The sequence below is a fragment of the Falco rusticolus genome, chromosome 5 (genome assembly GCF_015220075.1).
Source record: "Falco rusticolus isolate bFalRus1 chromosome 5, bFalRus1.pri, whole genome shotgun sequence".
NCBI lineage: Eukaryota > Metazoa > Chordata > Aves > Falconiformes > Falconidae > Falco > Falco rusticolus.
Window position 1 is genome coordinate 37,456,248 of NC_051191.1, and position 20,797 is coordinate 37,477,044.

The following is a 20,797-nucleotide window of genomic DNA, read 5'->3' on the forward strand; positions in this document are numbered from 1 at the left end:
GTTAAGTAAATTCCATCCCAAGAAACCATCATGCAGCAGTAACCTAATTCGAATTGTGCATGTGCTTTGTATTTCATTAACTTCAAAAAACTTCTTATTTTACGAAAATCTTAAAATTCTGAGAAAGGAATTAGCATTCACTGGAAGCTGTAACATGGAAGTTAATATCTGAATAAATCTGTAGCCATCAGGGGGAAGATACAGCGCCAGTGTGAAGAAGAAGAAGAGTGAAAATACCGAAGTCCGGTCTTGCAGATTTTCACTGGTGATTCAGCAAGTATTTCAGCACATGCTTCACTGTTTTCCTACCCTGAGAGCACAGGCACTAATCCCGCGCCTCGCTAGGCACTGGAGTTATGCAACTGTTTAATTGAAACAAGACTGTATCTTCAGGGCTTACTCACCGCTGAAGCCCCACTTGTGCAATGGCTCCTATAGTCGCTGATCCCCTGCAGCTGTGAGCTGTCTGCGGCTATCACTACTTTGCAGAAGCTGATCCCAGCATACCTCACTGACTACAGGCCTCGGCCAACAAGGTTTTGCAGTATTACACCCTACAAAATCAGTGGTGATTCAGAAAAAAAACAGCCCCGAAGAAAAGCCCTCAAACAAACAAACAAACAAACAAAGCTCAGGCATATTCCAGCTGTGCATAACTACAATCCAAAAGAATGCAGGGCAGTGAGAGAGGTCTAATTTTCTTTGGATCTCCTTTTTGCTGCATAAGTTGTTCTTCAGTGCCAATGCTCTTCAACCCATCCACTGATGGATGCACAGTTCTCCCCAGATCAAAAGAAAAACTGACAAGATGTACAAAAGTAACATTTGACTGATCTCTGCTTGAGGGAAGCTGGTCTCTGGTATCTTCCTAAACTTCCTTAAAATCACAAATTGTTCCTTGATATAAATGGGGGGTGGGGGATGGTCCCACAAATTTTGAGGATAGGGAAGGGAGCACTTTAGAATTGTTATGCAGGGTACTGGAGCATAGATATTTCAGTTCTTCCAGTCAGAAAAGATAATTTAGATGTACAACAACCTTAACCAGCAGGAATCAACAGATTTTTATAAGAGGTAGATGTTACCAGTTCCTCTTCATTTTATAGCTATGTTTAAAAAACACCCAGTAATTCTTGCTTTCTTCATTCTCAGAAAGTACCCCCTCAAAAAGTATTTGGGAAAATAGTTATTAGGTAGACAAGACATCATTCTGTAGTAACAAGTTGTGTAGATGGGTTTCAAATAAGAAAACAACTTTAGACCTAACTCCTTTCAGAGTTTTCAATGGGTTGGCAGCAGCTTGCTAAAATGCTCATGGTATTTTTTTCTTGACCTTTCTAAATGGTATGGTATACAACCCTCTATTTTTCATTATTTACTTATCCCTTATCAGGCGGCGGGGGGAAGGGGAGGCGGAAGGGCACATAGGTAACATTTAGACAGCACAGCACTGGATCTGCAAGCACCTATGATTTTTACTGAGTGTAGCCCATGAGTTAAACCAAGCAGGATGTCAGCATGGACAAAAACAAGGCAGAAAAGGAAGCTTTGCTCTGGTAAGCTCTGAGTAGAAATGTCTCATTAATAATCAACAAAACTTATAATAAACTAGCTTAGCAGAGTCTGGGGGGAAAAAGGGTTGAAGTAAATAGTAATCCTGAAAGCATTAGCATATGTATTCTAAACAAGTGAGCAGTCTTCCCAAAAGAGATAGTTTAGACTTGTGTAAAAGACAAAAATAGGCATCTCCACTGAGGGGTATAAAAGGCCACTTAAAGCTTATAGCAGAAGTCTGATATGGAATTTGTATAAGATAACCTAAGAAAGTAACTGTACTTACTGTGTAAAGCTCGTTAAGTACTTTCATTAAGTCTTCATGAAGTTGAAACGCAATCTCTTTACTCTGTAATTAGAAAGAAATGATCAGGAAAAAGGCACAGCAAAACTGCAGCGTACATTTGCTTCTTAACATTCGCACTCATTGTTCATCCTAGATAGTGAATGCAACATTGGTCGCGATGACACTGCTCTGACAGGATTACAGTACGCTAAAAATAATGTTTCAGGGATGCAGAGGTAGACAGATAACATAACATTTAGAAGACTTCTAAAATGAAACCCAGAAGTAATTGGAGAGGTTTTCCCAGGAAGGTTAGGTGCCAACAGATACGGTGAAGTTCAGGATTAATGCTATAAGCCTTTTTAATGGAACAAACTGTGTACTGTTTTATAACTGCCATGATACATACGAAAACTAAACCATGTGGAATGTGATATTCTAGAGGGACAACCCACCCAATTTTACATCTAAAATAGTCTTTGTTTCTCAGCACATGCAACTATCTAAATATTTATGCAAGAAATAACTGTGGCTCATCTTTGAAACAGATACCCAACTGCATAATATTCCACAGAGTGGGCTGCTGAAACAGCTTTGTTTAGCTTTTCTGGACTGTGTCTTTACTTTCATTCTGACCCAGAAAAAAATGAAATGCTTAGCAGCAGTTAATAATGAAAGGAAGTTTGTCAAAATATGAGTATTTAATTGGAGTCTCATTCAAATATATTCCTTTGTTAGCTGTCCATAGCAGTTCAATCAGATGAAAATTGTGGCAACTGTGCAAGAGTTGAAGGCATTTGTACCACAGCCTTTGGAAAACAGCTATAGAATAGAGCTACGGGACCTGGCAAACAGCCTGGCTGTGTTTCTTCTGCTACTCTCAGAGTTGTAACATCCATGCTGGAAACGTCAGCTTTTTCTTCTGTGAATAAATTGACAAGTAGCCTAGCTTCTAAAAACTCCAATTTCATGATAGATAATGGCCTTAGCTATGAGAAGTACTTTGTATATGTATAGGAGCCAAAGGAAAATCCTCAGGGACAACTCATCCCCAAAGCTGCTAACACATACTTGGCCATCACTAAAACACCTGCAGGACTAATGTTTTCTGAATGAGACTTTCCAGTGCAACACCCACGTACGAGGAGGAACTACGCCACACATCCCACCCACTGTGTCTTCCAGGAGGATGAAACAGACACATACAGTAGCTGGAATAGAAAATCTTGATTTTTTTCTCCTATTCCTACTGTCATACTCCTAACTCTGGGCAATATTTTAAGGAACTAGCCATATCCCTTATTAGCATTCACTCCAGTCCCTATACGCAAGATGATTTTTAACCGACAAGAACCTAGAATATAAATTAAAAAAAACTTCAGTGAAATTCTTGTATTCCCAAGGGCATTAGCTGTAGTAGCTAAGGCACAGTGAGAGAGACGCTCTGAAGCCAAGTTACAAAGAACTACTATGAAACTTTCCTTATTGCCCACACTTTTCAAAGTCTGGTGTTTTTCATGTGCTCTACTACTGAATTATCTAAAACATAAGGCTTACTACTGACATTTCTTTGCAAATATCAGATTATTTTCATCTAATATTAAGGACAAAAATTCATATGCATAACAGTGCACAGAGTGCTTGTAAAGAATTGTAAAAGGACTGCAGACTTGCAAGCTGCTGTAGGGGAACATAGTAAAAGCTTCAGCAAAAATTTTGAATTGCTTTTCATTGCTTTACATTGGCACCCTGCCTTTAAAAGTCAGCAGCACAGCTCTGACACAGCTTACACATTTCCTCAAAGCCCCAAGAAGCAGAGGCCACCTGTTTTCTCTTGGATAGCTGCTTCTATAGTGCTGAATATGAGTGGTCTTTTTTTGTAATTTACTTTATCAGAAAGAAGGACAAAACATATAAATAAGATGGCTGACATTAAGACTGGAAGATGGAAGCATACACGTGTAGGGAAAAAAACTGTAGACAAACTCCATCTTCAAGCAATTTATCTCTTTCAACTATTGGTCACTACCATCTCAAAGCTGATGACAACACAAGCCCAAAATACAGCAACACAGATTCTAAGGCGGCATGCCTTAACCTAGCAGTGCAAAAGTTTATTTGAGAAGATGAGACCAAAATCCACAAACCAATTTTCTCTTTCCCTTTTGTAGATTTTGTTGTAAGCAAAGCATGCAGCAGTTCACCGAAGGACGCATCCTTCTTTTCTGCTCTTCAGTTACACCTTAACGCAAATAAGACACCGGATGAGTTGAGGATTTGGGGAATGATCACTGTTTGCTAGGACCCATTTCTTCTCTTTGCTCTTGTAGAGCTTTATGCCGCACTGAAGCACAAGCAGTCCAGCCCCCGGGATTTACTGGCTACCATGCATACATGATCTCTTCCAGGTAACATGTTGATTGATGGTAAATTTGAAGTGAAGGGAAAAGATCACAGTAGAGGAAGGAGGGAGATATTTTTAGGAAAGGAAAGTAGGCTTTAAAATGGGAAGCAAAAAGACAGGGAGGGAGGGAGGGAGGGAGGTGACCAACAAAAAGAGTAAAAATTAGGAAGAGACAGCCTAGCAATGCCACAGGATCACAGAGGAGTTATCCTTCCACCAGTTCATCTGGGGATCCAACCTGCAGAGCGTGTCTGTAGTGATGGATAACATGTCAGTTGCTGCCACTTTCTGATGAAAGATTTTGTAGGAATTGTCCAATAAAGATCAGGAAATTTGGTTAAGCTTAGCAGTATAAAAAGGATTTACTGTAAAGAACCAACACATTTTACATTAGCATTTAAGATCAAGAAATACTGACTCAAGTGGCAAATGATACAGCTTTTAGTGTGTAATATATAGCATGTTAGAGCACCAGATAAGAAGTGCATTTATTTTCAGTGGTTAATGGCTCTCCTATTTCTCTTTTATGCTACCTATTCCCTGCAGTACTTTAGTATGTTTGAACTGTGTGCTCCTCTAGGAGCCTATCCTCAGGGTAGCCAAACAATAGAATGTAAGATGCAGCACGCATTTTCCTGGAGCTGAGTTGATAGGTCTGATCAGGCTATTAAAACCTGACAATCAATCACTGAGGTGCTTCTTTACTCACTATGACTTAGAGAAATGTATTAGCATCTATTAACCAAAAGAAGAAAGAACATAAAAATGTTAGAGCACATGCAAACTCTTGCTAAAAATATTACATATGTTACTAATCTGGTTCAAAGCATTAAGAAACATTGGCATATTTTTTTCACCTGTTAGTAGGATAGATCACGCCCATGCAACAGACAAATAAGTGTACCTAAACCACCCTTTCAGTATGTGCTACCTTTCAACACATCAGCGGTCCTACTGATGTTATCAAGATTTACATTTATGGATTAATGCCTGAGAAACTTCAAATTTTACTCCACACTAATACCCTTTCATTGAAGTATGTATGAATTTTCCCATCCAATTCAGTTAGAGCATAACTGGGCACCCAAACTTTACTCTTTTGGGTTTTTCAGTGAAATTTAAGAGTCAGTTCAGTTCTTCCTGGAACTCTTTAGTGTCTGTATTTAGCACACACAATGCTACTCGCAGTTACATCATTTAGGGAAAATATTCTATGACTATTGCTTTTAAATGAGTCTGCTGTAGGTCCCTGGGGGAAGTGATGTGCAAACCCTTCTTTTAAGGAGCTTTCATGAGTTGCGTTAACACTGACAGAACCAACTTATAGTAAAATTTTGTCCCAGATTTGCTGGTCTATAGCAACAAATAGCTCTGCTATCCTTTTAAACCTTTAAATGTTTAAGAAAATGTTTTAGATGCAAAAAATCTCAATATATGCCACAATTTTTATAACATCAAATAGATTTGGCAGGTAGTCATATTCCTTGTTAATAGCCAGATTATGGAACTAAAATATTTATTGTGCTTGGCTTCTCCAGCATCTTTTACTGTAAACACTGGAAGATATGTTCATCTTGGCTCATTATGGTTTCTGTCCAAAGAAAATACATGTTTATAAATTATAAATATACAAATCTGCTTAAGGATTTTGTGGGTATGTGTTTATACAGTTGATTATTAATGCTGGGGTAACCAGAATCACTGCATGAAATGTTCTGCATAATACTTTTCCCTTCTGCTTGACATTTTTCCTTATTACTTTATTCTTTAATTGTTCCCATGAGGCCATCCACCCCATCTGCCTGAAGAAACACGCAAGCATACAAGGTTTGAACTCTGCTACTTTATGTTCGTATTTTTATGTGCAGCATGAAGGCCAGGCATGAACAGCAATCTGTACTGCTTTTATATGCCAGCAACTAAAAAGAACTTAAGTGCCTATCTGGAAGTATGAGGCCTGACGTAACATCATCAGATAAATGCCACAAAATCTCTGGACTAGATCCTATCTTTGTCCTGCATTTAGTACATTTAAACAGATGCTGGTTCCTGACCCTTGGAAAAAAGAGCTCCTGGGAGAACAAAATTAATGAGTATCTACATGTTAAGCAGACCAGTCTAGACAGGAAAGCTATGTACAACCAGGTGCCTGAATACAAAATATCCTGGCCCATCAGAACATATATGGTAGAACCAACAGGGATGACTTCACCAAAGCAATCCAAATGTTGAGACAGATGTATAGATGCACACAAAAGGAAGAACCAGAATGAGGAAGAACAGACAGTTGAGACAAGGGTAATGTACAAAGACCAAGGGGTACAGACACTCCTCATCACTACATTTCATATAAACCAACACTGGGTACCACACACACCTTTTACAGGACTACAGAAAGGGGTTGCTACAGACAAATGACTTTGTGCTCTACCCCACACAGGAGACATCAGCAGGAGAGGGAACAAAACAATACTCTACTGGTAAGCATGTCCAGGAAATGATGAAATTGTTTGATCTTTTCTTTACGACAATTCAATTTAGGCTAGCATACAAACAGTATCTCTCTAGAAAATGTTGGGCTTACTTCATGGAAAAGTTTCATTTGAGGACCTAAGTGCCCACCAGTGAGGTGGAAAAAGCCACTAAGGGCTGCCGCCGAGAAGCTGAGTAAGAAGCCTCATCCTCTTGGGAGGAGAGGGGAGGAGAAAAAAGAAGGAGCAGAAACAGCCAAGAAGCTCAGAATGACTTTGCTGTTGTCTCTCTGTATCTTTCTTGTGAGCAATAGGGCAATCCACTCAGAGACATTTTTCCCTTCTGCAACAGGCAGATTGAGGGTTCAGAGCAGGAGAATGGAGATCTCCTCTGTAGACTTGGCATAGTTACTCTCCAGACTTGGAAGTAGAGTTAAAGCATCTCCAAAGATGCAAGAAGCTGCTGCCAAGACTGAGGGAGAAGTAAACCAAGGTGATAATAGTGATGCATAATACTATTAGGTTGATAAACTGGAAGATACATAATTAAATGACCTAATTATTGAATACAGAGAAACTTAATTAGCTGGTATTTGGAAATTACTTAGAAAGATATTAAATGCTCCTATGTGCAATGTTGTGAAACCCAGGAGTATAGATATGTTAGAAGGGTGTATTTCCTGCTCCTGACCATGGACTGCAGTAAGATATTAAGCATGCACTTGTTAACCTTCATTTTTGAAATCTTCACGTTACTGCTGTTATATTGACTTTTATTACTTATAAGAGAGAAAGTACATATTTCACAGAACAGTATGATCCAGACTCCAATGTAGAAGTACCTGCAGTCTCTGGTTGGTCTTTACTTCAATCTGCAATCTGCTAACAGTGAACAAATCCCATAGGCTTTCATAGGGATGACACCCACTGAGAGTGATTATAGTTCTCTCCAACAGAATTTTATTCCAAATCCAGTCTTTTTCAAAAGTAACGTACAGAAAGTGACATAAATTGGTTAAATATTCTATTTCATGTTTACAGATCTTCAACAAATCCCACAGCATTTTCTTCAGGGAGAATAAGATTTTGATGGAGAAGAGTGTTGGATGTCATCTCTTTTATTTTAAGTGCCCCTTCTCTTTGCTTCTGTGACCTCTTTCCAGTAAGGGGGACTATAGTACAGGGCATGTGTTTTGCACCTGATCTCTTTCTGTTGCCTGGTGGACACCCATTGAGCAGTTTTGAGACAGTCTGTGACATACCTTAAGATGCTTTTTCACATCTGACAGAAATTACCACAGAATCATAGAATAGTTTGGGTTGAAAGGGACCTTTAAAAATCATTATGGTTGAAGCTGCCCATTTGGACTAAACATAGATGTAGGCAGCTTATGTTCGTCATCAATAAAACAAGCCAATTTGCCAACAGCTTCACCTCCTCCACAGGCCTTGGTTTTCTCTCTGTCCAATGTTGTTCACCTCATTTTATAACTCCTTTCCCTTTTCACAGAAGAGAAACCAGAGCTTCATCATCATTCAAGGTATAATCAGTTCAAGGTATTCAAGGCATAAGCAGCTGGTATCATGCAAGGTATAAGCAGCTGGGAACTAACAGCAAATAAATCACCAGTACTATGCAGCAAGCACCACAGCGAGAACTGTGCACCCTGGGACTCAGTGGAAATACCAGCCTTCTCCAACAAGTATTGATTCCTGATGGACTGTCCTAAAAATGTGTGCTCAGAATTGATACTGGTGAACAGCCGCTGCCACATTCAGGCCACACACCCATGAAGCTCACTTACGCCATGCCAAGGTGCGGCGTGTCTTCCTGCCAGCCTTCCCCTCACATTATCAGTCTGGCTCAGGTGCTTTCAAGCGGCTCTTGGTGATCTCACTCTGCCCATCCTCCACCTCAGCTAACAACTGTTTGATGTGACTCTATCATGCCAAGTGTTAGCTGTCAAACCCTGCTGAAGGGTAAGATAGGGCTGTTGTGAATCTGGGCTCCACTAATGTGTGTTCCAGGTTGTATGCAGCAGGACTCCCTCAATTTCCTTTCTCTTCTTTCCCTGTAGAAGGTCCAAGTCAGGAATAAAAAAGCAAGAGCAGCTACTTGCTCTTCTTCAAGAAACCATGCTAGGAAGAGAAAATTTGAAATGTTGCACCTTCCTGGACACAACATGGAGTGAAGAGATGAGCCTGTCAGGAAGATGGGATGATATGCCTCCTGTTAATGCACTGAAAATGTCCCCGTATTTTCCTCCTCCTGAGAGATAAGCTGCAGCAATCTCCATTTATAAGTTATGAGGAGTAAAGAAGGACACACACTTCACAGAAAACTTCAGGCATTTTTGTACAGTCCATCTGGAGGAAAGGGAAGGAAAAGCAAGATTTCCAGTGCTAAAGAACTGAACAAGCTAGTCTAATAATGCACACTTGGTGAAGAAGAGATTTCTGAGGTATGACATAAACAACTGAAAAACTATTCCAGATTCACTACTTAAAAATTTCTACTGGTCCAAGCAAGTCTGAGATGCTACACATAGACAGTACTGTAGCACACTCAAATTGCTTTTCCTGTTATCTCTTCAACTTCTATAATAATCTTCCATATTGATAAGTTTAGTAGTTTGTGAGCTACAGTTTTATGCATCAGACCTACTGTACGAACAGACCGTTACTGATTGAGAAACTATAAATCTCAGCTCTATCACTGTTACAGGTTTCAATCCACACCAATGAATTTGATTCATGTTTTTACCTTTTTTTCCTCCAAGTACAACCTATGTGCTCCCTAAATGATTCTTCTCCCCACCACATTGCTATCTATCTAGGATTGTGGTCAGGTATATTTGAAATCAGTTCCCTACTTAGAAAATATTAATCTGGTACCCTTGCTGTCATCTAGTCACACACTTTACGTTCTTTAACCTTTATTCTTTTTGAACTGTATTTTCTATGATGCTTGCCTACCAGCATCCCACTGTGACTGATGGATATGCATTTATAATCTATTTTTATTTCGGAACATTATAACAACAATGACTGCAAACACATTATGTAGATCTCAGACTAAGGCTGCCTAGAGTGCTTGCGTAGCACAAGAGGGATTTACACACTGTATGTGTTATGAAAACACATAATGGGCATGTACAAGGACAAATGTACAGAGACAATGCTTAAATGATCTAATAGAAGTAGTTATCAAAAATATATGTTTATATTTAATATTGGGAAGGAAAGAAAACGCTTTTAGGAGAATTGCAGCGTATACTACCACCTTTACGCCAAGGTACTGCAAGGCACACTCTTACTTTGGCTTGAATCCATTTCTCTCATGACAGAGTTACAATGAAATACAGTTTTTACAAATAATTCATTAATACACAGCATTACTATTTTGGGAGTCCTAAGTGAAAACTGTTCCCTTTCTGCATGGGTAGACAAGCATGCTTTTGAGAGAAGAACAGCCTTTTTTCCTGCCTTTTGGATATTTGTGATTCAGCTCTTAAGGTCACCAGCATATACAGCAGGTTCCCAGACATTTCAGCACTAAGGATTTGCTCTGTGAGAACAGTCATGAAGAATTTATATGTGTGCTAAAACAGATTTTATGCTACGTGTGCTGAATCTTCTCCTCAAATGCTACCTATTAGGACACTTCTGCCTCACTCACGCATCTCACAAGCCCAGCTGGAGGACTGCAGGGGAAGCATTACCTTCTTGAACATTCTGGTGGAGTCTTCACTTATCTGCATGAACCGCATGATCACATTGTTCAGGTAGATATCACTCAATGTTGCATGGTCTTTGCTTTCTCTTCTCACCTGGTTCAGGAGTAAGTACCAGCAGTTCACTGGTGACAAGAGGTTCTGGTCTTTCCTAAGGAGGAGATACACATGTATTATGTACAGAAATGAAAAAGTTACATTATTAACACAAACATATCCTTAACATTTACAGTCATAACTTGCTGTGTAAAAATGGCTGCTTCTGAACAGTCAGATAATCCATTCTTGGAATAACTTGGGTTAGGTAAGCTTCAGATCACTTTTAAGACATACTCTACAAATCCCATGAAGCGTGGATATAAAAATATAGAAAAACCGTAAGAATTCAGAGCCACCTGAGAGTCTAAAAAAACCCTTGCCACAAACATTACAGCTGCTTACAGGTGGAGCCCATGTAAATATTCAAAATCAATAAATACTCAAAATCAATAAACACTCAAAATCAATAAAGGTCACTGCTGAAAGAGCAACAGTAATTAATTTTTGACATTAGAAATAGGTAAGCACTGCAAGCGCATCCCAAATCCTTCATGAGCAAAATTGCAGATGTAGCTGTTTCACTGTGACGGATTTGTATAACTGCTATAAAAGTAGAAGGAAATATCAGAAGCATACATATTCTGTGATCAGCGTTCATAAATTCACAGCACTCATAAATATACTGCTACTGCCAGTCCCAGATGGTTCAATTACAAGACAATCAGCAGGACTGGACTTTTTCCACCGCGGTCCAGTTCTGAATTTCCTTGACAGACTTTTTGCATTGGAGGCCCACGCCAAGCTTTTAATATTACAAAAACTGAAATCACAGATGACTTCTCATTTCTTTCAGCAACTGTTTCACAAACAACAAAAGCCTATTTATGTGCTTTTAAATGTACGTTATGATTTTATTAAAATTTTAATTTCAAGTTTGCCTTGCAACTAAGTGCTCTAGAAACTTGCTGCTCTTTTTTTTTTTTTTCTTTCTCTTCCCTTGTCTTGTGCAGGTTTCTTCTATAGTCAAAGGGATCAAGCACATGAAGATAAAACAGCCAGAGGTGGTGATAAACTGAGGGAGAAACTCCTTCAACTCTTGGTAAATTGTTCTAATAATTAACTGTTCTCACTGTTAGAAATATGCCTTTTAATTCCTCATCTCATTGTCTACCTTTAGCTTTCATCCTCAGAATCAGAGCAACAAGAAGTGATTAATAGACAAAAGCCTTTTCTTAATCATCAGTGCCTTGCTATGAATCAGAAGTGAGTTAAGGAGACTTCCCCATTTTTGGTTGGAGATGGACATCTTAACAGTGTTACTCACAGCAAGGAGCTTCAGGGTTTTATCAGCCAGGTCAGCCAACAGAAGCACCCCTGAAGGGCTGCGCTGACCATTAAGCTTCTGCACGTCCCAAAGCCAGTCCCACATATCTTCCTGCCTGTTCTGGAGGGAATGGTGGGAACAGCATAGGGGACCACCAGCTAAAGTGACTTTTGCTGCAACCTCTTCTCAAAGCAGAGAATTGCAGAACAAAGCCAAAGGCAGGGCTCCAGTCATAACCCCTGTGCACATCTGCCAGTCTGGATTTAACATGTTTAAGAATGAGGAACGATGTTTGTATGAGCAAGGCGAAAAGATTTTGCCACAAGCTGAATAAATGCCAGAGCTCGCTCTCTGAAGTAGTGACATATGCACACATTGGTTATTTCAGAGAAGCATTGAGTCACTTAACTGAATTTTAAGAAATATATGTTACTACTCTTTGAACTGTGCGAGATGTATTTGGATTAACCTTTCCTTTGCCAGATGTGTTTGGAAAAGACTTTTTTTGTGAAACAAAAGCTCTGTCTGTGTATCTCTAGCACAGCACTAACTGGACAGTGGAAAAAGGTACTCATTTTTCAGTTTTACAAACACAAAATATAGCATAAAAAAAGCATAACAGGGTCAGGCAAATGCATTCATTAATCAGCTCAAGTCAGGAAAATAACCATGAGACTATGCCAGCCAGTAATGCATCTAAAACACTTTGGAAAATGTGCTGTACGCACATTTTGCCAGACACTACCTGACCCTTTTGTTTTGCATACAAGTTATTAGGCCATGAAAGGGATACATTACATTGTAAGCAAGGCATAACATTCACATCATCTTCATTTCCAGGAGTAAGAGGAGTCAAGAGGTAGCACAAGGTCACATGCAACAACAAATCAAAATAGTTTTTCTTCTTAATGGCTTTTTTTGCCAAAGTTCTTGTCTTTTTTTATTATTATTTTTTGTAATGGTGATTGACCTTCATTTAGACACTTCCAAACCCTATCAACTCTACTGCAACAGATCAGCATACAGCTTTCAACCCCTTTTGGGGCTCTGCATCTATTCTAGATACTGTATGTATTTTGGGTGGTTTAAATTCCATATGGTAGGTTAGCGATAACATTTGTGCAGCTTACCTTTTAAGAAACTTGTCAGAAGCTTACACGAATAATTGCAGAGGGCCAAATCAACAAAACAGTATTTAGGCACCTGTGTACCTTCAACAGCAATGAGAATTCTTATGCTGCTAAATAGGGGTGGGCATTTAGAATATACCTTTGAACCTGGGCTCAACCTAGCGGTACTCAAAACCAGCAGAAGCAGAGAGTGGTGTAGCACTCCAGCAACGGCTAACATGGGGGTGAGGGGGTAGGAAATCTCTCCTACTTGTACTGCTGATGATCCTTTGTACTTCTTGTTTTTGCCATGAATCTCTCTGCCAGTTTTTCCAGGTTTCGTGAATACTCCATCTCTATTTCTGACTTCTTGCGGAAGAAATCCTGCAGATCCTGAAGAAGCTGCACTCTCATTTCAGTCTGCTGCTCCAGGCATTTCTGCTGCTCGATGAGTTGAGCTCGGATCTCTGATGAAAGAAGCACATAGGCACTCAGGTCAGCAAAAACAAATAACTGCACGTTACCAGCCAAAACCACAAATACTCCAGTGTACTTCAGCGTCATAGCTACATGAGCTGGACCTGGATTTCAGGTCCTGTGGTGGGACACAGCAGTGGCAGCTCTCATTTCTGTCACCACATGCTTACGCCCCAGCATCCTCCCACCCATGGTCTGTCTCACAAGTGGCTACAGCAAGGGCTCTGCTGGGCTTATGTGAGCAGAATAACTGCTGCCTCCTTCCTCTCCCATCTCTTGCTGGCCTCTGGCATCAGCACATCTGGCTTGGAGTTACCTCCTTGCAGCAAATGGTGTGCAACCGTTTGAGCACCAGCTGCCTCTGCTCCCCTGAAAAATGGCAGGATAAACAAGCACCCTTTGGGCTGGGATCAGCTTGCTGACTGACTCCCAGGTGGACCATGCTGGTTGGTATCATCATGTACGCCACAGAAACAATCTTATGATAAAATCCGGAGGCATTATCCATCTTAACTGTGCACAGATGAATTTCTGTATCTGCTCCATTTCTGCCAGGGAGGGAACTGGTGTACTATACATGCATTCACCAATATTTTACAGTGTATATGGAGGAAAAAGTGTACGTATATTTAGAGATAGCTATTGAAAATTTGCACAATGATCCAGAGACTGTGGTATATTTATTAACATAAAACAAACCCAGTCAATTTAGAACTGAATATATGCTTACAATTATTATCTAGGGTAACAGGGAAAAGCCTCCAGATTTCTTACCACTGCTATACGCACAATTGCTATGTGGTAGGGTTTTTCTTTTTGGGTTTGTTTGTGGTTTGGGGTTTGTTTTAGCACTTCTATTTCTTGAGTGCTAAGCAGTTAATCATATTCTGGGAACACTTAGTCTAAAAACATCCCTCTGGTTCTTTTCAGAGACTGGTTCATTAAAGTTTTGCCAGCTGCCCAGGCACAGTGTAATCCAACATTGTGGGGTAAACACAGGAGTAAACATTTTGTGACCGTAATATATGTATATATTTTTTAAACACTTTAATGCTATAACAAGGACTTATTGATAGCGAAACAACATGCCAGAAGTGATGTCTGCGTAATGCGAAATTGTTGTGAACTTTTACTTGATTCCTAACGATGTAACCATGCTGTGGGCAAGAAGATGTTGGAAATCTTAGATGCCTCACTGGTTTGAAATAGGGAATCATTCTAAACAGCACTGCTAATATCACAGGGAACTGCAAACCAGTAAGTAGCAATAACATTGCAAAAATTATCTGATGCAACTAGGAACTAATGCATCCTTACTGATTTTAAAGCAGGTATGAAGGCAGAGATCCACTCTGCTGGGATTCAAATGTGTACGCTGAAATAAGGAAATATGAGCACAGAAAACTGTTAAGCCAATATAATTACTGGAGGAGGGAGACACTGCAGTGTTTTCTTCCAGATCTCCTTTGAGCTACCAGCTGCTGTGTTAATCATTAATGAGACCATCCATTTTTACAGGCTGGGAGGTGAACCAAAAAACTCATGGTTCAGTTTTCATTTAATTTCAAATCAGTTAGTTGGAAAAGGATCGTGCCTCCAGCAATGATAAGCCACTGTAATACAAGACTATTATCAATGACATTCATGTATATAAAGAAGTTCACATTGGAGCTAGAAGGTTATCAACAGAAACAAAAACCCAAGACTGCTTTTTTGGGTGTCCGCTCCTTTTAATATTGCAAGCATAGAAAATTCCTGCATATAGGAAACGAATTGCACAGATTCACTAATCAGAAGCAGCAGCAATTTTGCTCATAAGGTGGAGTTTTAACTAAATTTAAATCCATGTACATTGTCTCTGTACTTTGGCCATCTCCCTTTTCCACTACAGATTTTCTGCCAGTTACTTTAAAAGCAGAGGTCTGTACAGAGCAACTATGTTCTGATTATTTTGTTGGTCAGTGGATCTTGCTGCTATAATTCCTCCTTTTTAGGCAGGCTTTTACCATAGCAACAGGAGAGAGAAAGATTTTAGAAACAGGAATATATGAATAGAGATACAAGAAACAATGAATAAGGGATGACAGATACAATATGAGAAATTGCATTAGCTTTCTGACACTGTCTGGATTTCCAGTGGACAGTCGTGGCTTGTTTCAAACTTGTATACTAGAAAACAAAATCGAAGCATGATCTCTGAAAGCTGATGGTGGCTGGAGGTGTCTAAGCTCTGAGTAAGGTGGTAAATTAGGGGTACAGGGGGACTGCAGCTTTATGAAGGAAGTTCCACAATTCATGGCTATTTGAATCTCGGCAAGGAGAGCCAGCGTGCTGGCTTCAAAACGCTGAGCCTCTGGCCTCCTGCTGGAGGAGAAAAAGGGGAGACACGTCCCACTCATACCAGCTGACCAGTCTGCCCAGAAGAGACTTGAGCATAGCAGTTCTCTTTCCTGTCTTTCACGTTCTTCTGCTCCTGAACTTTTTAATTCTTTTACCAATAATGTATGGAATGCCTTACTGGCAGGCTGAAGAAATGGCAATGAATAAGAAATCATAACAGCAAATGTTGTGCTTTTTACGCTCTGATAAGAAAAAGCTGTGGATTTTTGGAAAAAAAAAAAACAAAACAAAAAAACAAAACAAACAAAAAAACAACCACACCTAACACCCCACCCCACCCCCCACCCCCGCCAACTAACAATGGCGTAACAGGCAGACAGCCAGGTTATGCATCACAAAATAACAACTGTCCAAGTACTATTAACTAACATAGACTGCCCATTACCTGCTGCTATGGGAAAATGCACCAAGGCAACACTTTCTTCTCTAACCAATCCACGTGTGATTTCCCTAGGGCTACAAAGAGTGGCATGGAAATTTTTTGCACTGTATTAAAAAACATAAATACCCAACATGCCGAGAAGGTGCCGAGTTAAAAACTAGTAAAACCCAAACTCCATAGATACAGACACAGGCGCAGCAGGCAACAGAAGAGTGCCTGTCTTTGATGGCACAATTTAAATTCAAAGTCAAACTGATACCAGCTGTAATGGACAATGACATTATCCTATTCTGCTCTGCAGGGTGTCTGATGTCAAATAATTGTCAGGCTATTCTGTGCCAGGAACAGGCACGTTTAAACCCTGGACAAATTAACACCTTCTCTGTACAGCAGCTTTGAGTCATGCTTACTGGTTTGCTGGCCAAGGACTGGTTCTAAAGAAATCCCATCCAAATGGAGCTCGAACAGACTGCATGCACATCAAGTGAAAATAAAACAACCCATCCTTCATCCAAGATCTGCACACATGACTAAAGCAAGGAAGCAGGTAATGTGACCATAATTAAATCAATAACCTCTGTGTAAAGTTTTCTTTCTAAAGATTTTCATGTTTAAAATTGTATCAATTATGTACTCATTGACACCATGCTCTAGAATTACTGCATTAAGTATAAAATTAGATTTTGTTTGTGGCAGCCTTCAATATGTAACTCTAACCTTTTCAACAAATCTGTATTTTCTTCTGACTAGGGGTTAAATCAGTACACTATGAAAAACAAAAGGAGACAAGATTATGGCTGTTTTGAGAGTTAAGTACAGAGCAGATGAAGCCGAACTCCTGACATCACCCAAATCATAATCAGAAATAAACTCATCAAGGTTACCTCTCTGCACACAGTAGAGTATTACAAATAATGACGTACAGCACTGCAGTCATATACTGTACTATCCTGAGGAAGATATGTGTAACCAGTTACGGGCCAGTGCCTCACCTGAAGGCCCCTGTGGTGAGATACACTGCAATGTGACACACAACTATGACGTTGGCAACACACCAGCAAGCAACAAAACTCGTCATGTTCACTTCCACACACACCAAAGCACCAGGCTCCATCAGACATCCTGAAAACCCACAGGAAATCCCCTCCTGACCTCAGAAGCTGGACACTTCATAAATACACAGTATTAACCAAAATAACCCCTGTCAGATCAACACGATGCACGCAGACTGCCACCCTACCGCAGTACTGTCCACTGCAATGCCCACATCCTTGCCCTGAGATGCTGCAGCACTCCTGCCACACCATGCTAGGCTGTGCATGGTCTTGTCAGCCCTCAGAGACCTTCCAGACCACCATGAACCCTCCTTATTAACTCTTGACCAAAGCAACTCTAATGAATGCTTCAAGGTGCTGTTACATGCCTGTTGCAAGCTGCTTCCTGGCCAAGCTACCCCAACAGCTGGTGCAGCTTGCCACCCTGAACTCCTGTTTAAGAAGAATTAACTTTTTTGCTTGCAGAGCAGCCCTGCCATGGTTTTGGGTGTTTGCTGAAAGCTCTGGAAGGTGATGGAGGGCCATACACCTCTCCCTAGTCGCCACCTCAGCTGCACTGCAAGCCTCCCACCAGCTGCCTCACTACGCCCAGCACGGATTACAATACACAAATGGGGCAGACACATTAATCCAGCGCAGCTACTGGATAATAACACAAAGAGCCTCAGGGTCCCACCCTGAAAACGATTACAAAAGCAAGTAGCCCATCAGAAGTGTACAAAGAGGCTCTCACAAGGCATTGTTATGTTTGCAGGTTTTGTCTCCTTGGATAACTTCAGACAAAGACGTATCACCTCTCATCTCTCTTTAAATACCTCTTTCATGCACACACCAAAAAAATTTAGATCAGTTTTAGAACACTCAAAAATGTCTCATCAAATATTGCACTAAGGACGATATCTTAGACTTTGATTTCCAAACCATTACAACTTAGTAATTTTCTTACCCCAGTGAGCTATCAACACACATCCCTCATTCTCACATTTATGATATCCAGATCATAATTCATAGGAAAATATTCAGTCCTTAAATTCAGTCCAGACATCATCTGGTGACTGACATGTGCTTGTAATTAAGCAGATATTGGAGCATTAATCATCTTGCAGTTCCTCCTTGAAGACACTTGAGTCTTACATGACTCTCACTGTGCCTTAGTTACGTAGCCTGCTGCTAGAAGCTGGGGTGCTGCACTGCGGAGGGCTGATCTTTCCAGTTTCACCCCAGCTCTCTGCCTTTTTAAGGACTTGCTTTTGGCTTCTCTGTTGAGATGGGCAGAGCTTTGGTCCAGCTGAACACAGCTGGCCAACATCTGCAGTTAGGTTTTGTTTCAGGAAAGCACTTGGCTCCAGCCCACTGAGGACACTGCTGGCAGAGAAACCGCAGCAGGAGTCACTGAGAGGGGCCTGGAGGTGCCCCTGTGCATAGTTAGTAGCCCTTAATGCTGCGTCACTCCTAGGATCAGTGCCTCCACACCTCCCAGGGTTGTTCCTGTCAACAGACAAGACAAAGATGGTAAGAGGTATCAGCCCTGTGGTGGGTGCTCTGGCCCAGCTACTGATACTCCTGTCTGAGATACACAGCCTAAAGATACTAGTACTGGACAAGTTTTAATTTCTCAGAGCAATGGCTAGACAGCTATTTAAGTGTTTCTATGACAAATAGCAAGGAACCTCTGTGGTTGGCAGGGAGTCTGGCTCACACTGTCTTCCAGGTCCTCGCTACCGTTTTCCTGGACCACAAGCAGGAAATTCCACCAGCCTGAAGGCTGATGAGAGATGTTGGGGTGAGAATCTCGCAGGTTGCTGCAGAAATGCCTTTAAATAGATCATGAGTCTGTCCCACACCATTAACTTTCTATGACAAACTAGTGGAAATCACTTCCCTGTGTTCAACATGCAAGTTAAGAAGTGTGGCTGCATAGACAGTGATGCCCTTGAGCTTCTGGAGGCAGGACTTTTGTGACTTTGCCCTACTGCTCAGCTGACTTCACTTAGGACATTGAGCATACAGCTTTATGCATGTTCCTACTTAAAGTGAAAACTGTGCAATACACACTCCAGTTACAAATTTACTGTTTGGCTTCGTGCCATTTCCCACAGAATTTATTTCAGACTTTTTGTTTGTTTGGGAGTTTCTGGGGATGTGGTGGAGGTTGCATTCAACAGAACACATCTCCAGGCTGTAGTAGCTTGTGGAAATAGATGGGGTGTGAGAATCACACCTGGTATCTGAAGGGCTGTACAAAGGGTCAGGAATCTGAAGCCTCTGTTGACATCTGTCAACACCTTTAAAAACTGTAAACCTCTTTCATTCAAGCACTTTGGCATGCATAAAGATAAAAACAGTCTTTGTGCAGCCATTAGCAGAAAAGCTGGTGTAGACGTCCTCTGCAGGATGAAGACAATTGTTTACCGGTTGCTTTAGTTGTGGTGCTGAAACAAAGAGAGTAAACAAAGAATTCTCTCCTTGCAGCTGCAAACATTGTTCTAAACACTCAAGCACACACACTCCTGGCTACTGCAGCCTCAGACTGAGCAACAACATGCCCCCAGTCAGAACCGTGTAACTTGGGTATCCCAGTGGATGGGATCCAAAGGGGTGGATGCATTAGGTCACCTTCCACCTTTCAGTTCCCTTGAAATGGGAAGGCATTTCTGGAAAAGCCAAGAAAACCTCCATACATAGCTAAAGAAGCTCTTCTTCTTGTTGTTCTTGGACTAATGCCCTCCTGCTATTCACAGCCACAGCTGCTGATCACTTGGCTGCCTACAGTCCAAGCCTGAATGGAGGGCAGCATGCCAGCTCACAACTTGGCAGGACACTTCTTGCCACAACCCTACTGCCAAGTGACCATGGATTTAAGCAGGCACTTTGCCTGCACCACATTTTCAGTGCCACTGCTTTTGTGGCAACTCCTTCTTTGTACCCATAACTAAGTGCTGGCACCAGGTCCTACCAAACCTTAAGCATGGCATACTTTGTCATTCTGGTCACAGGAGCTGGGACTGTGAGGACAAAAACTTCTACCCCTCAGAGGAGAAGAAATTTGTTTTGCTCAACAGTAAAATCCCAGCTCATCCCAAAACACTGCTGACCGGAAGAGAAGCAAGCAAGCAAAGCAAAAGATGCCTCCTCTGCCTCAATGGTCTGATGCAAAGTCTTTCACCAGTGTGATCCAGCGCTCACTTTCTGCTGCAGGAGCAGATGCTCTCCTGCAATTGTAGAATCATTTAGGATGGAAAGGATCTTTGAGATCATCGAGTCCAACCATAAACCTCACACTGCCAAGTCCACCACTAAACCATATGCCTAAGCACATCTACATGTCTTTTAAATACCTCCACGGCTGGTGGCTCCATCCACTACCCTGGGCAGCCTGTGCCAATGCCTGACAGCCCTTTCGGTGAAGAAATTTTCCCTAATATACAATCTAAATAGCTTAGTTTGCATTCAGCAAACATGAAAAGAAATCTGCTCGTGGGTCTTTGCTGTTAAGTGGTGATCCTGAACACACTGACACACCTCTAGCTTTTTCCAGCTGCCCCACTTCCAAATGGGCAAA

General features: G+C 41.0%; 1 protein-coding gene and 2 long non-coding RNA genes across 5 annotated transcripts in view; 2 read left to right on the top strand and 1 right to left on the bottom strand.

Moving 5' to 3' along the window:
- SRGAP1 (SLIT-ROBO Rho GTPase activating protein 1) overlaps positions 1–20,797 on the bottom strand; it is a 150,424-nt gene that overhangs the window by 60,760 nt on the left and 68,867 nt on the right. For both annotated transcript variants that reach the window (XM_037388666.1, XM_037388665.1), the window contains exons 2-4: positions 13,193–13,388; positions 10,438–10,600; positions 1,841–1,903 (exon numbers count right to left, since the gene is read on the bottom strand). In XM_037388666.1, coding sequence (XP_037244563.1) covers positions 1,841–1,903; positions 10,438–10,600; positions 13,193–13,388 — 422 coding nt within the window. The remainder of the gene's footprint in view (positions 1–1,840; positions 1,904–10,437; positions 10,601–13,192; positions 13,389–20,797) is intronic.
- LOC119148467 lies at positions 1,463–13,336 on the top strand. Of its 2 annotated transcripts, XR_005104389.1 has the most exons (6): positions 1,463–1,556; positions 4,012–4,248; positions 8,226–9,177; positions 10,375–10,500; positions 11,499–11,587; positions 13,249–13,336. It is a non-coding gene; the product is annotated as an uncharacterized LOC119148467 (long non-coding RNA). The 2 variants fall into 2 exon arrangements; XR_005104390.1 differs by lacking the exon at positions 4,012–4,248.
- LOC119148469 lies at positions 13,335–19,333 on the top strand. The gene is made up of 2 exons (XR_005104392.1): positions 13,335–13,416; positions 16,931–19,333. It is a non-coding gene; the product is annotated as an uncharacterized LOC119148469 (long non-coding RNA).